Raw genomic sequence first — 15,766 nt, 5'->3', positions numbered from 1 at the left:
TTCGTAACCACGTGACCACGAGCTATCATTCTATTGATAGGAAAGTCGCGAGATTGTGTTGATATGGGAGTGACGTGAAGTAGATAGAGAAGTGTGCATGCGCGACTCCTCTATCTGTCTCACTCTATTGCAGTCTGAATCGACATTGTAGCCAACAAGAATTACGTGAGAAAAAAGTCGGCTAGAGTGTGCGAGAGAAAAATAGCGCATGTGAGATACCCTATTCATGAATAAACGCACAGTAAGTAAGATATTCGATAAAACCTTTGATTATGAATAGCCTACTTAACGTATCCATAATCAAAGATAAAACGTAAAAAATCTGGTGTGGCACACTCACACAACTTTCCTTGCCGTTATGAAAATTGATCACCTGACGCTAGTGTACCCGCGCATCTCAAGTCTACTATTCAAAGATTTGTGCCAGCTGGTAACAGGGCAATAACGCTGGAGACACACATGAGGTCTGCTATCTCTTCATAGTGAATGATTTAATAGAATCAACAATAATTTGCAATTGAATAATCACATTTTCTCGAATTTAAAGCTTATTTTCAAATTTAGGTGAAAATGTTACTGAACATTAATTGTAGAGATTTTCATGCTCAATCTACTCCACTTGATTTTTTTCGTTTCAATTGTATTTGAAGCCTGATTTTTGGGAATCTATCTGCATTGATGGGGCGGAGCTCCTGAAATTTTTACAGATATGGGACTTGTGGCAGTTGATAGAGCTTATCGATGACTATTTTAGGTATGAATTTGATCAAAATCGTTGGAGCCGTTTCCGAGAAAATCACGAAAACCCCTGTTTTTGACAACATTTTCGCCATTTTAGCCGCCACCTTGAATTGCATTTGATCGAAATTGTTCGTGTCAGATCCTTATAGTGAAAGGACCTTAAGTTCCAAATTTCAAGTCATTCCGTTAATTGAGAGATGAGATATCGTGTACACAGACGCACATACACTCATACACACACACACACACACACACACACACACACACACACACACACACACACCACACACACACACACAGAGAGACCAATACCCAAAAACCAGTTTTTTGGACTCAGGGGACCTTGAAACGTGTAGAAATATAGAAATTAGGGTACCTTAATTTTTTTCGGAAAGCAATACTTTCTCTACCTATGGTAATAGGGCAAGGAAAAACGGATACATTTACAAGTTCAACTTGATAGGAAACACTATCTGTCAACATTTTGATACGCGTATCTCCAATTAATTGATACAACGTATCAAGGAACCGCTCTTCAGCTTCACGAGAGTTGTGTATCAGAGACAGAAAGAACCTCAATAAGTCGACCCCCGCCAACCAGAAATGTAATAACTGCGCATGCGTTAGCCTTACCAAGGTTGCTCACTATTTTTTCTATCTCTGTGTATCTCGCTCAAAGTTCATTGTTCAGTCGAGTTCTGGAGGTTAGTGAGATCGGTTGTATGTCATCAATAATACCGTTTTACAGTTACACTTACAGTATTCTATCAATATAACAGTTACAGTATTTTATCAATACTTACTAAAGCTACAGTATTTTCTAGGAGTTGTTGAAAAAGTGAATAAATTACTTCGTGGTTCATCAGCTGAAGAGTTTTTTTGAAGTTTGAACAACAAATTCAGTGCGTTGATTGGCCGTGTACTTAAAGGTTTTGAAGTTCGCTTCTTGATAGAAACAAAGCGAGGGTTCGATATTAATATATTAATATGAATACTTAACATTTCAGTATTTCCGCGTCAGCGTTTAGTTAAAAAGTTCATTTCTTGATTAAAAAGGCTGCCATAGAAGTTTTACCAATTCAATATACGGTAAATTGTTTAATCAATTTTTCGGAATAAAAACACTCACTGCAGTTAAAATTTCACTAATTCTAAATGAAATAACCATCATATTAAGTTTTCAATGTCCTTTATATTGAACTTATATTTTGAGTTTTTTTATGGAACTAATAAATTGGAAAAACATAATCAATATTCAATGTAACAAAAAACATTCTAAAACTTTCTTCACAAAAGAGTATGAAAATCTCTTGATTCTTCAATCCATAGCCTAACCGTTTGTTATCGCAAAAAGTACAAAATTTCCTAATTCAATAAAAATATTCTGGTGCAGACCTATAATGTAAAATATTTCTCGGAAAGCTGATAATTCCCAAGGAGTTTAACATAACAATAAATAATAATAATAATAATTTATTGATTCTTCTTCACTTTCACAACAATTGAAATAAAAAACACTAAATAATTTGTATACATCATAAAAATATAAAAATAATCAAATGGCTCACAATGTCACAAGACTTTCATCTGAACAGGGACTAAAAATGTATTTTTACAAGGAATTACACCTTGGGCTAATCAATAATTATTATCAATAAATAATTATTTTATATTTCAGAACATGATAGGCATCAAACTCCACAAAAAGCCAATAAGAGTATAGTTAACATAATACGTAAAGGATTAACATTTCAAAATGGCGGAAAAAAGACGGATCCCAACTTTTGTACCAATGGCACAGAAGATGGAAGCTATCAAGAGGCTAGAGAATGGTGAAAAAATTTCTAAAATCGCGAAAGATATGAATGTTGCTCAGGCTTCGCTTAACCAATGGAGACGATTAAAATCGTGGTTTCTACAACAGAATGGGGAAGAATACAAGAAGAATACTAAACGTATGAAGTCCTCCGGTTATCAGAAACTCAACGAAGCTGTCTACCAATGGTACCTTAGTCAAACAGAGGCAGGGATATCGGTTTCAGGGCCCGCAGTACAGTCAAAAGCGCGACAATTGTTTGAGGAATTGAAAGGCAATGGAGATTTCTCCTTTACTGCGAGCAATGGTTGGTTAGATAACTGGAAACAACAATACAAACCAACCTTGGTCAGAGAGATTGTCATTAGACAGAAAAAGATTCCTGATCCATCCAAGAAGAAACGGCATCTAAATTCGGTTCCAATGAAACAAAAAATTGAAGCACTGAAGAGACTAGAAAACGGAGAAAAAGTGTCCAAAATAGCGGCAGATTTAAAAGTCGGCAAGTCCACCGTTGTTGAATGGAAACGAAAGAAATCAAAGATGGAATCTTGGTTCTTGCAGCATAATGGAGCCGCATTTAAGAGGAATGTGAAACGAATGAAGGCGTCCGCATATCAGACCATTAACGAGTCTGTCTATGAGTGGTATCAGTCACAAACGAGGTTGGGAATTCGACTGACAGGTCAGGCTCTGCAGATCAAAGCTCTGGAACTGTTTGAGGAATTGAACAACGACGGAGACGGAGACACTGTCTTCTCAGCCAGCAATGGCTGGCTGGACAGCTGGAAAAAGCGCTATGGTTTGAGTTTGAACAGAAACGCCAACTTGGGGAAAAACATTTCTGAGCCTATTGTCTTGCAAGAAGGTGAGTGCAGGTTTCTGTCACAGATTGTCTCAAACAATAATTATTATTCATTTGTGAAGAATGCAGTTGAACTGTTGAACCTCAATATGCTATATGTTTATCAAATATAGCTTATGGACTCTATGGTGTAACGTTTTTGGTTATTATTTAGAGAAAACTTTTCGCTTTAGATAGGAATTCATAACAAGTTTCTGTCACAGATTGTCTCAAACAATTACCGTATTCATTTGTGAAGAATACAGTTGAACTGTTGAACCTCTATATGCTACTGTATATTTTTATCAAATATAGCTTATGGACTCTATGGTGTAACGTATTTGATTATTTAGAGAAAGCTTTCCGCTTTAGATAAAAATTCATAACAGGGAGGTGAAAAACTAGTAAAACATGAGCGCCCACACCATGAGATATCTTCCTAACTTTTCTTTTTCGTTTTGGAGAGATTTTTTATTTTTGTAACACGATTATCAAGTATTATACTCCATACATCCATACTCACGAAGCTATCTTCTAGAGCGTGTTCTTCAAAACATTGTACTAAACTTTCTCATTTTGGATTCTACATACGTGCAATACACCAGTACTTCGTATTCGTATTTATGTACATTGAATTGAACTCAATCTGCATAAATGAGCATAACAAAATGAGCACTTGCTATTTATTACCTTGACAATATTGTTGAGGTCCTACCACATTACACCAACTAAGTTGAAATCATCTTAGAAAATTCAAATAATATCTCAAATTTTATGTCCGAAAAATGTTGTGTTGGAGACGTTTTGCCCCCATCAAGCTATGAGAATGTTCCACTCCACTCACCCAACAATCCAACAAAATAGAACAATCTATGGTTTGTGTTCTAGGTAGATAGGTAACGCTTGTGTGCTATTCCTTACCGAAAAAGTTGAACCAAAAATGTTGCCAATATTCCCACACACTTCCGGCTCATGCTATAGTGAGGTACACTTTATAATGGCAGTATTTGATGAACATTGATGTTGCTATCCTTGCCTATCATTTGACAAAGCAGATAGCACCATCATTTTCTAGCTCCTAAACGTTGCCAGCTGTTTTAAACAATTTGGGAATATAATTAATTGACAAAATAGATTATCTCAATTTTAAAAAATATATTATTTAATATTTTTGTTTGAATAAAATATAATTGACTATTTTTAAGAAGAATGAACAGTTAATATCACATCAGATATACCGGTATCATAGAAGGCAGTGACAAAGCAGAGAATCGGCAACGCTGTTCCTCTATCTTTCTCCACTGCCATTCTAGAAAATATATATATTCACTTGATGAATGAAATATACTGTAATTGAGTAGGCTACTTCAAACAAGAATAAACAGTTAATATTACATCAGATATAACATTATTAGCTATCCTCTATAGAAGGCAGTGGCAGGCAGAGAATAGGCAACGCTGTTCTATATTTCTCCACTGCCATTATAACATGAACCTCACAATAGGGGTAGAAACGGGGTCGCAGAGTATCGCCAGCCCTTAAAACCATCACAACCAAAAAAAGTGGGACGAATTGGGCTATTTCGTCAAACTGGGACGACGACAAACTTAGGTCGCTTCACGCAAACGACAAGCTTGGTTTACTCACGGAAATCCACGTGAAAAATTCTATTGACCAAACGTAGGCAACGTTTGATGATGATCATTAATAATATTCGAATTACTAACCTATAAAATAGATAACCGAAATTGACCACCTTCTCTGATCTGAGCCTATAAATATCTTAGTTTTGTTTCCAATACAGTTAGATACTAGAAGGAGATTTAAGAAAAAATTATATTAACAGTATGTTTTCATAAATTTATTAATTCCCTGAATATGATGGAATTCCCCAATTCAAGAATATTAATAACACTAATGATAACTCCTATAAAACACTTTTAATAGGCCTATTTACATTTCAGTTTTTTTAATGTTACTACAAACTTAAGAGGAATACAGGTTCAGTGCTGCCAAAAAATGATAGATGTAAAATAGGAATAGACCCAGTTTGTCTTCCACTGTTCCACGTAGGTGGCGTCCGTAAAAACTGACCATTTTTTTGGTGAGTGGCGGCTTTCAGGGCAGACGGAACTCCGGCGACCCGTAGAAACTTGGTAATCGGGTTAATCACGCTTCACTACACTCACTCAACAAACTATAGTGTTGATTATAGAACAATCGAAGAAGGTAGATAGGAAACGCTTGTGTTCTGAGCCTCACCGAAAAAGTTAACCAAAAAATGTTATAGTGTGTCTGCACCCTTCCGACTCAAGGGAGCTGGTTGTTGCAGTGTGACCGCACCCTTCCGACTCAAGGGAGCTGGTTGTTGCAGTGTGGCCGCACCCTTCCGACACAAGGGAGCTGGTTGTTGACAGTTTGCCTATGGCCCTCATTTGAACTGGTTAGTGATTAGTGAATAATGTGTGTTTGCCGTCTTGGTCTCAACGAATAGACTGAATGTGAAGTGGCTACCCTCCAGTGTGAATACGATGTCATTCACAGTGTGCTCTTACAAAGGCTGCACTAACAGTTCAGCAAAAATCAAAGGACTGAAGATGTTCCGATTTCCCAAGTCTTCATTGGATGTTTGGCTACGTAATACAGGTAAGAACATCGCTCTTGATTCTCATCATTTATACTTAATGTTACATAAGTTAGTTTACCGAGTGTTTTTTTTTTTAGAATCAGATAATACAGAGGGGCCCAAATTCATTTTTTTGGTTCCCTCTGTATATCAATTTCATTCATATTGTAATTTGATTGAAATTAAACTTGCACTACACATAGGCTGTAAACTTGAAATTATTTTTCAAAATGATTTCAACCAACTTTAATGCACACATTTCTCACACTGTCAAGTTTATAAGTAAACGTATAGAATAATGTTTTTTATAACACTTATAACAATCTGTTTACATAGATTTTTTAGACTCTCTAGCAGTGGCTGCTCTCAATTTTAGAACATCTAGGGGAGGCTAGGCGAAAACTTCATTTTTAATGATCCCCAATCAGAAGAGTCTCACGAGTGCAGGACCATGTAGGTGTTGTGTTTCATTCAGTTGAGCACACTAAACTTACATAATATGGAACACCCGAAATTTTGTAGACGTTATTCATTCTAGATGTTTTTTCATTCAGTTTTTATTCAATGTATGAATAAATAATCTGGGGATATAATGAATGAAAGAATTGGCCTATGGACATACGGGATAGGAAATTACGAATGACACATCATCTCGTCTGAACTACTGAATTTACCGAGGATGGTTATAGGCCTATTTTAAATTCTTCAAGATTTCAGTACGTCAATTTTAAATTAAGCCCTCGGGGAGCACGGTTCATAGTAGTAATAAAAACAGGATGCCTGATGAGTCACTCCCTACTTTTACAGTTATATAGCTGATATACAGCTAATACAGCTATAATTTCTTTATTTATGAACCAATTTGGTTAGAACTACATTTGTTAGAGCACTCTTTGAGGTTGTTTTTAACACCAATTTTTATTTGTTTCAGTTTGAAATGCCCCTCAGTTCTTGACTGTAGAAGAACGAGCCGAAATAGCAGCTTGTTGTGTGGTCTTAGGATCTGTGGTGCGAGTACAAAGACGGTCGAGGGCTGAACGAGGGATCCATGCAGAACTGAATGCAAAAACTGTCGAAAATTTCCATTCAAATTACTAACAACATGGAGTGTCGCAGATGCAAGACGATCAGGAAGACCATCAACGTCAAGGACAGCAGAGAATGTAGACAGAGTTCGTGAAATGTTCATGAGGAGCCCTTAGAAATCACTGCGTCAAGGATCTCGTGAAAGTGGTCTTTCACGTTACTATGTTGCAACGATTCTTAAAAAAGATCTCAGTGTTTCTGCATCCATGCATCGATCCCTCGTTCAGCCCTCAATCACCTTTCTACTTGCACCACATATCCTTACACCTCATAACGAGCTGCTATTTTGGCTCGTTCTTCCACTGTCAAGAGAGGGGGCATTTTTGAACTGAAACAAATGAAAATTGATGTTGAACACAACCTCAAGGAGTGCTCTATCTAATAAATGTAGTTCGAACAAAATTGGTCCATAAATAAAGAAATTATAGCTGTATAAAAATAGGGAGTGACTTATTAGACACTCTGTAGATAAAATAAAAAAAAAACTTTGTAATCAGATCAGACCTATACTTCCATTTTGGCAATCAGCATTAATTAGGCTATTATTATTTTATAATTACTACCAATCTGATATAAATTATATTACCATCTATCATGATGAAACTATTTATATAATGAATTGAGTCTATTTATTTATTGATAAAGCTCAGGAAGGATTGCATTACATTAATTATTCACTTGGAAAATTATCAGTGTATTTAAGGAATAACTCAATTGTGCTTAGGCCAACGTCCGTGCATTCTGATGTACATGTATTTATAGTATATATGTTCATATCCCTACATCAATGTCTTTCAATTTCCTTCGATTTTTGTTCCAGGAAATCCTGATCTGATTGGAGTATCTCCAACAAAACTTTACCAATGCAAGAGAGTATGTGAGCGACATTTTCGAAAAAGCGATATTCTGCCAAGTGGTCGACTAATGAATGGCTCTGTTCCATTTTCTTATGACGGACCTGACGACTCTGACCCACCTTCATCACCGCCTTCATCTCCCACACCAACACTAAATAAATTATCCACTTTCCGAAATTATTCAAGAAGAAATGTAATAGGTAATAAATAAATTTCCATCAAATAATGAAACAGCTTTCAATCTTTTTTCAACAAGACTTTTGATGGCTGAATTCCTGGAACCTAAGACTTTTGAGCAAGATTTTAAAAGATTGAAAAGAAATTTTCCGTGAAATTCTTTGGCTAAAAATATCCGATTTTTCAATGATTGGTTGCCTAGTTTTATGTTCATACTGTTGTTCTAAGTTCTCTAGAGTTATGGCAAAGCAAATAGCGTTCGTTATGTCATTTGAATCGAATCTTCAAGTTTTTGGGAAAGGTGAAAAACAAATTGGTGTGTCTCGGAAATGCGTTCAACAGTTTGTGGCATCTCGCATTCAAAAGATAAAATCAAATCATCCTATGCAGTTTTGACAATAACAAGAAATTCAAACGAATGAGAACTGAAATACACGTTGAATTTGATGAAGTTCTTTTGAAACGTTTCTAGGAGCAGCTAAAGAATTCCAAAACACCAGTTAGTCTCTCTAAATTGTTCTAGCTGAATGGCAATAACTTGCATAACTTATGTATACAGTAGACTCCGGTTAGAGCGCTATTTTTAGACAGCTATTTCAGATTGTTTTACAGCGCGGTGAAATTCTGTTTATAGCGCTATTTCCATTCCACAGCATATTTAATAGCTATTATTATTCTTCTTACCATTGTGTAAAACCGTTTGAAACAAATTGTTATCAGACAATTCACTAGTGACTGGACAAGAATATTATTTATGGAATGGTTTCTTCCACCTCTTGGGATTCCCCGGTGAACCAAGGTCTATAGAAACAAGGTATTAAAACCTTGGTTTTAAAACCAAAAAACCTTGGTTTTTAAACCAAGATTTTAAAACCTTGTTTCTACAGACCGGTTTTAAAACCTTGTTTCTCCCCCACTTCCTAACGGTTACTGTTCTGAAAAGGCAGTTTTGTGAACTGAGAATAAATTGTCAGTAGATTGGCAGCCGTCGTGCACAACGTGTGATATCTCAACACTAGTTGACTAGTTCTATTTGTATACTGTTCTTAGTTTTTTTTGCTGAGAGTGATGCCCACATGACCTCTAGGCTTGTGCGTGGGTAATAGGCGGATGATAATGAGTGGACCTTCAGTTTTAGGTGTGTACCGAACCACCGGAAAGCGATTTTCTAACTCATGAACTCATTGGCTCAACCGGTCACCCTTCCAAAGGGAGTAGCAGGTGCATGATTTTCAACTTATCTAAGCGATAACTCTTATCAGCGCGACGACTGAGTCAACCCGCTCCCAGTTTGTACTGTAATGGCAAAGCGGAAAGCATTGTCATTTGAATTGAAACTCCAGGTGATTGAATGTTTAGAGAAAGGTGAAAAACAAATCGACGTGTGTCGGAAATGGGATTTGGCCGGTTCAACAGTTCGTGGCATATGGAATTCAAAGGAAAAAATCAAATCATATTGTGACAACAACAAGAAATTAAAACGAATGAGAACTGCAGCATACGACGAATTATTAGATCAAGCTCTTCTAGGATGGTTTAGGAAGAAGCAACGCTATTCCAATACACCAATTAGTGGTCGTATTCTTTTAGCAAAAGCACTACAATTAGCAGAACCTATGAATTTAGACTTTAAGTGCACTAGCAGCTGGATTAAACGGTTCAAGAAACGCCATAACATTGTATTTGGTAAGTTCCTCTGGAGAGTAGGCTACTAATATTGCAAGTTGGACTTGTTCTTTTCTCGTTTCTCATTATTCAATACATCCATCACATTACTTGTATTTAATGTTCTATTTATCAATATTATAGAAAATGACTAGTAGCCTTGAAATATTTATTATAATTTATACACGACTACTTTTGACATTTATGACATTCTCAAGTGTTATTTTTCAAATTTCTATCCTTCAATACATAACACGTGTTTGTATTTAGTGTTCTATTTATCAATAAAAAATAACTAAAACCCTTGAAATATTTATTATAAATACAGTAGAAGCTCTCTTAAGGTGCGTACAGACTTTCGCTCTGCTCCGCAACCGAACGTCACTCCAGCAGAGCGATTGATGATCGACCGGGGAGCAAGACTGGTTCGACCGGGGAACGCGAGAAGATCTAACATCTTCCGTAACGTTCATGATGGGTGAGTGGGCGGTGCGACTGTGGTTCGATGGAGGAACGAGGGCGGTACGAGGGAGGAGCGTGCTCGGTGCGGGTTGGAAGCGCGTATATGTATACGCAGCTCAAACCGACCTCGGATCAACCGCCTGTCGGATTAACCGACCGTTTCCAGGAATATACAAACTTCCGCTGCTGCTGCGATAACGATCCAAAAATAACTTTCATGTTTCAACAGGTCGAACATATTCCGTAGCAAGTCAAAATTCAGTCAGTTGCTCTCAATATCATGTGCGGGCAGTTTCTAGTGTGCTAACTGTGTTTACAAACTTTGATATTTAACAGTTTTTGATACCGTAATTGTTTTTTTTAATTGTTTATGTAATTGACTTTGTTAGTGTAAAGAACAGTAGTGTAAAATGAGTGGTGTTAAACGTAAGAGACTGGTTGTGACGATGGAACAAAAACTAAAAGCAATAGAACGGCTTGATAAAGGGGAATCTGTTAAAAGCATTAGCGATGAACTCGGTGTCGGTGTTACAACGGTCAATGACTGGAAGCGTAATAAAAAATCCATTCAGAACTACTGCACCCAAATTGAATCCGAGAAAATCTTAACCTCTCGTTGCACTTTAAAGAAACCTACAAACAAGATTGTTGACGATGCATTATGGCTGTGGTTTACTCAAGAGCGGCGGAAAGGTACACCGATTAGTGGGCCAATTTTGAAGGAAAAGGCGATGGCGTTACACGCTGAAATTGAAAACTGCGGGACTTTCACGGCGAGTGACGGTTGGCTAGCACGATGGAAGAAACGTCATGGTATCCATTTTCTGAGTACATGCGGTGAAAAACTGTCAGCCGACCCAGGTGTATCTGCAGGTACAGTTTTTAAAAGCTTTTTTTAACGTGTTTGAATGATTTTAACATCTATTACGACTATTTACAATATTATTCGGTCTAACCAACCTTTTTCGTTATCCGACCACGGTCCGGTCCCGTAGGGGTCGGTTAAGAGAGCTTCTACTGTACTTGTATTTAATGTTCTATTTATCAATATTATAGAAAATGACTAGTAGCCTTGAAATATTTATTATAAATTATACACGACTACTTTTGACATTTATGACATTCTCAAGTGTTATTTTTCAAATTTCTATCCTTCAATACATAACACGTGTTTGTATTTATTGTTCTATTTATCAATAAAATAATAAAAAATAACTAAAACCCTTGAAATATTCAATATAAATAATACAAGACTAGTTTTGAAATTTATGACATTCTCAAGTGTTATTTTTCAAATAAATTATTATTTTGTGTTAAAAGATTAACTTTTCTAGCAGCTGGCTCATTTAAAATGTTTTAATGTCAAATAATGGGTTATGACACAGCCTACTATAGATATCTAAAGAAAGCGATGGTTACCAAAAGCATAACCCAATAATTTGAAAGAATTTTAAAACTTAACAATCAGAAATAAGCCAGACGATGAAATTGTTTATATACGTACCTATTATTTATATGTACAAAATAACAGAGTATTTGACATTGAAAGGTCAATACTTGTTTACTAAAAAATAATAATTACTTTGGAAAAGAATGCTTGAGAAAGACATAAAAATGTTGAAAATGTTTAAAGAAAGATTTCAAGGGCATTAGTTATTAATTGAACAATTAAGTAGCCCCATTTAATTACTTAATAATTTAAAATGTTTCCAATAATTAATTAAATGTCTCAACAGAATTATTTTAATTCCAGGTGCCAACGCAGAAAATGCCGAGGAAAAACAGAAGCAGCAGATGCTGCGAAATATTGAACTGAGCTATCCACCAGTAGACAGCCAATTTTTAACTGAGGATTCAAACCCAAGTCAAACATCAGAAAGCGAACCGATTGCCTCGACAAGCAAACTTGCTACGCTAACATCTGCTACAGTTAAACCTGCTACAGTCACGTCTGCCACTGTTACGTCACAAGTATCACAACCCAAATCCTTAATCCAGAAATCGACTGTCGCAGAATTTAGGTACGTTCTTCTAATTAATTGATTAACTAGTAACTTTAATTTCCTACAATAAATAGTCAATCACATGAAAATCGTCTGATGGAAATTGGAACAGAAGAGTGCAACGTTGCCAAATAAGAGTTTATAAAGTTGTCCTCAGCTGATTATAAATAATGATGATTAATTAGAATAATCCTGTACTATTAAACGAGCAACTTCTGTTTATATGTTTAGATGTTTGTATTTCACCGGATCTCGAAAACGGCTCTAACGATTCTCACTAAATTCAGAACATAGTAGGTTTATAATATAAAGATTCGATTGAACTAGGTCTCATCCCTGAGAAAACTCGCTGAAGGACATTAAAAGGATAATTATTATTCATCCTTGGAAAAACAGATGATAATAACTATTTCGTCGTCTGTTGGTGATGGGAGTGAGTGAGCGAGTTCATGTGTGTGGGACTGTGTCAAAATTATAACTCAGCTGTTAAACTTTTGTAATCATTCAATCAGGTACTAAGTGCCGGTTGCAAAAAAGCCGGTTAATTTTCAATCCTGATTAATTCAAGTAGATCCATCTTTTTGAAATGGTCTTCTCTGATTTGGTTCACGTGAAGTTAATCAGGATTAAAATTTAACCGGCTTTTATGCAACTGGGATTTTGTGAGGGAAATTTTGGCATTCTTCTGGGAATTAATCTTAATCTACTGTGATTAGATATAACATTTCTGTATGAATGTTATTATAATTTCTTCTTTCGTAATACATTTTTTATGCTTTTGTACTCCAGAGCGAAGCTCGGTCCCCGATATTTTTTATAATATACAACTGTCGAATGGGCATTTATTGATGGACTTTGGGTCTCCAAAGTAGTTCCAACTCGCCGTAAATCAAGTATACCCTATGTTTCTGGAACAGTTCTTAATCAAGCCATAACAGGTTATAGACAGAACTTTTCATACTTTGAACTTTTCACATTGAGAAACAAAGTGATAGATGAATAAATAGATATAATTTAGTGTAAAAGTGACGATCTGAATCACTTTGCAATTGGTTTTGAACAAATTTTGATTATAAATTATTTTGGTTTTATTTCTCAATTATTAATTCAATCATTTGACTTTCAGTGTAATAAAAAAATCCACTGTTGACGAAACCGCCAAATTGAGAGAAACAATAAAACGATTGGAAGAAAAGAACATCCAGCTGCAAGTAGAGAATGAAAGTTACCGAGTCAAAAACATAATGCTGGAGACTAAACAGAAAAAGCTTATTGTACAATTGAAAACCATCATACAAGTAAGTAACGTAATTAATTAACTATTATTAATTAACACAATCAGTAGTACAGTACTAGTAACATTTGAACCAGAGAGAATAAAAGTACTCCAGTACTAGAAGATAAGGTTATTCTTTTAAACACAGTTTGATACAAGTCAACTACCAAAATTCTAGCAACTATGGTTTTATATAATGTTTGTTGATTTCTAAAAGTTAATATCTAATATCGGCATTTTTTACTTCTTTGAAATTCATCTGATTAGTCTGCTCCAAAGATGCAAGTAGATTTTTGTGTAAACTCAGACTACAATACTTCTGTAGGTTATAGAGTGAGTCTGCTGTATAAATATAATTGATTCATTCATTGTTAACCATTGAGAGTGGGCTGTAGCAGTCGGCCATACTGTATTGAATTGATATTCTCTAGGATTAATGTGAAAACACCACTCAAACCATTCATTCTTTCTGTAACACATCATGTTTACAGTTCACAGAGAATCTTCTTGAAAAAATTCCGTTGGGTGAAGTATTCTATGTAGCAGAGTAATTGCTCTTTCAAAATATTCCTTTCAAAAATGTTTCAATTTGGAGTAGTTTTTCAGCTCTAATTATTGATTTGTTTTGAAAATTAAAAAGCAATTGCACTGAAGAATGTAATTATCTTTCCAATGACACATGTAACGTGAATTTCTGTCCATAAATAAGAGCACTATGTGTTCCCAAAAATTACATTGATGTTATGGCAGATAATTCAATATGGCCGACTCTTCCCGCCTTCTGATAACCGACATTTGCGCATGCGCATTTACGACGTGGACGAGAGGACGAGTCACTCTCTCACTCAGTTCCATGTAGAGATGGGAAGTTCGGATCACTTTACTGATTCGGGTCAGTCGTTCACGTTCACTGCCGCGACCCGTTCAAAAAGACCCGTTCAATTGAACGGTTAATTTTCTATAGCTTTCCTATAAACAAGCAAAAAAAAAAAAAAAAAAAAAAAAGGGTTCACCACAGTTGATGTGTAAAGACAGTAAAAACAGGGGTTTACCTCAGTTGATGAACGGGTCAAATGAACGGGTTTTTTGAATAAATGTGATCCGGATCACTCGTTCACCTTAATGACCCGTTCAATTCGAACGGGTCATGACCGAACGACACATCTCTAGTTCCATGCTGAGCAACGTGCATTTCGCTTCTGTTACGCACGTGGTGTGTCGGAGAAGTGGGAGAGAGTGTTGAAAATCAACAAATTGAAGTATTTTTACTATTCGACTTGACTGGAAAAATTGAACGTTCCTAACATTATGCAACAGCTTAATAATTTCTCGAGTGTAGACAATGTTCAAACGAGAAAATTCTTCAGCATTTTTAAAGTTATCGTTTGGCGATTTCGAATTTTACAAACTGGATTCTAATTTGACAAATAGTGATCGAAATAATAATGTGAAAAGTCGATCTGTTTTGTGAAACATTATACTTATTAATGGGGAACAAAAGGAACAGACGAAAAAGGAAACATCGCGGCGGTGAATTTTTAAAAAAATGGAGATTGAATTTAGTGAGTAACCTTCAATATTGATTAATAATAAATTATATTGTTCTATGAAACGAGATATTGTTAAAAATAACAAGGATAAAACCTCACTAAATGGGGGCATTGAACTGTCAAGGGAGAACAATAGAACTGCGATACCATTAGGTAGGTATAGATTTAGCACAATACATGCTTCCTTCGGGTTAGGTTTTACTTTTACCCAATAATTTCAACGTTTTATAAAGCAATACTCAAAAGTTATTTTATCTGCATTCAGTATCTATTCAACAGTTTTACTATATATTTATTGTCTTGTGTGTGGGCCATCCATATATGCTCTGTAAAAAGTGCTGGTTTGATTAGCCTACATTTTCAACTTATTTTTCACTTATCAGAGATAATATGATTAGGCCTATGTTCTACAGTATTATTACATATATGGGCTGTATCATATAACTCTGTTAAGAGTTGCTTGATTTCATTTTTCACTCATCATAAATAATGTTTTACTCACATTATCTGCTTCAATATATTTTGTTTGATTTCTAGATTGATCGAATGTTGTAACGTTTTATTGTAAAATGTTTTCGACAAACTATTGTGAAGTTACAAGTAGGCTACCATGTGCACAAATGAGCAACTGCTAGTGAACGAGTTTATACAACCATTATTGC

The 15,766-nt window shown here is 35.6% G+C and overlaps 2 protein-coding genes across 22 annotated transcripts in view; one reads left to right on the top strand and one right to left on the bottom strand.

Annotated features, from left to right (window-relative positions):
• LOC111044817 (ankyrin repeat domain-containing protein 11) overlaps nucleotides 1-15,766 on the bottom strand; it is a 153,800-nt gene that overhangs the window by 105,313 nt on the left and 32,721 nt on the right. The window lies entirely within an intron of this gene.
• Nucleotides 1-15,766, top strand: part of LOC111046939 (tigger transposable element-derived protein 2) — an 80,427-nt gene that overhangs the window by 39,811 nt on the left and 24,850 nt on the right. For 17 of the 21 annotated variants that reach the window (XM_039429901.1, XM_039429906.1, XM_039429905.1 and 14 more), the window contains 2 exons: nucleotides 12,029-12,296; nucleotides 13,405-13,576. In XM_039429901.1, coding sequence (XP_039285835.1) covers nucleotides 12,029-12,296; nucleotides 13,405-13,576 — 440 coding nt within the window. Of the gene's footprint in view, nucleotides 1-1,421; nucleotides 1,831-2,419; nucleotides 3,426-4,780; nucleotides 6,049-7,934; nucleotides 8,172-9,434; nucleotides 9,835-10,613; nucleotides 11,149-12,028; nucleotides 12,297-13,404; nucleotides 13,577-15,766 lie in introns of those variants that run through there. The other 4 variants (XM_022332593.2, XM_039429910.1, XM_039429907.1 and 1 more) reach the window with 4 other exon arrangements.

This window comes from Nilaparvata lugens, chromosome 6, assembly GCF_014356525.2.
Source record: "Nilaparvata lugens isolate BPH chromosome 6, ASM1435652v1, whole genome shotgun sequence".
Taxonomy (NCBI): Eukaryota; Metazoa; Arthropoda; class Insecta; order Hemiptera; family Delphacidae; genus Nilaparvata; species Nilaparvata lugens.
This window is presented reverse-complemented; position numbering and strand designations above follow the sequence as displayed.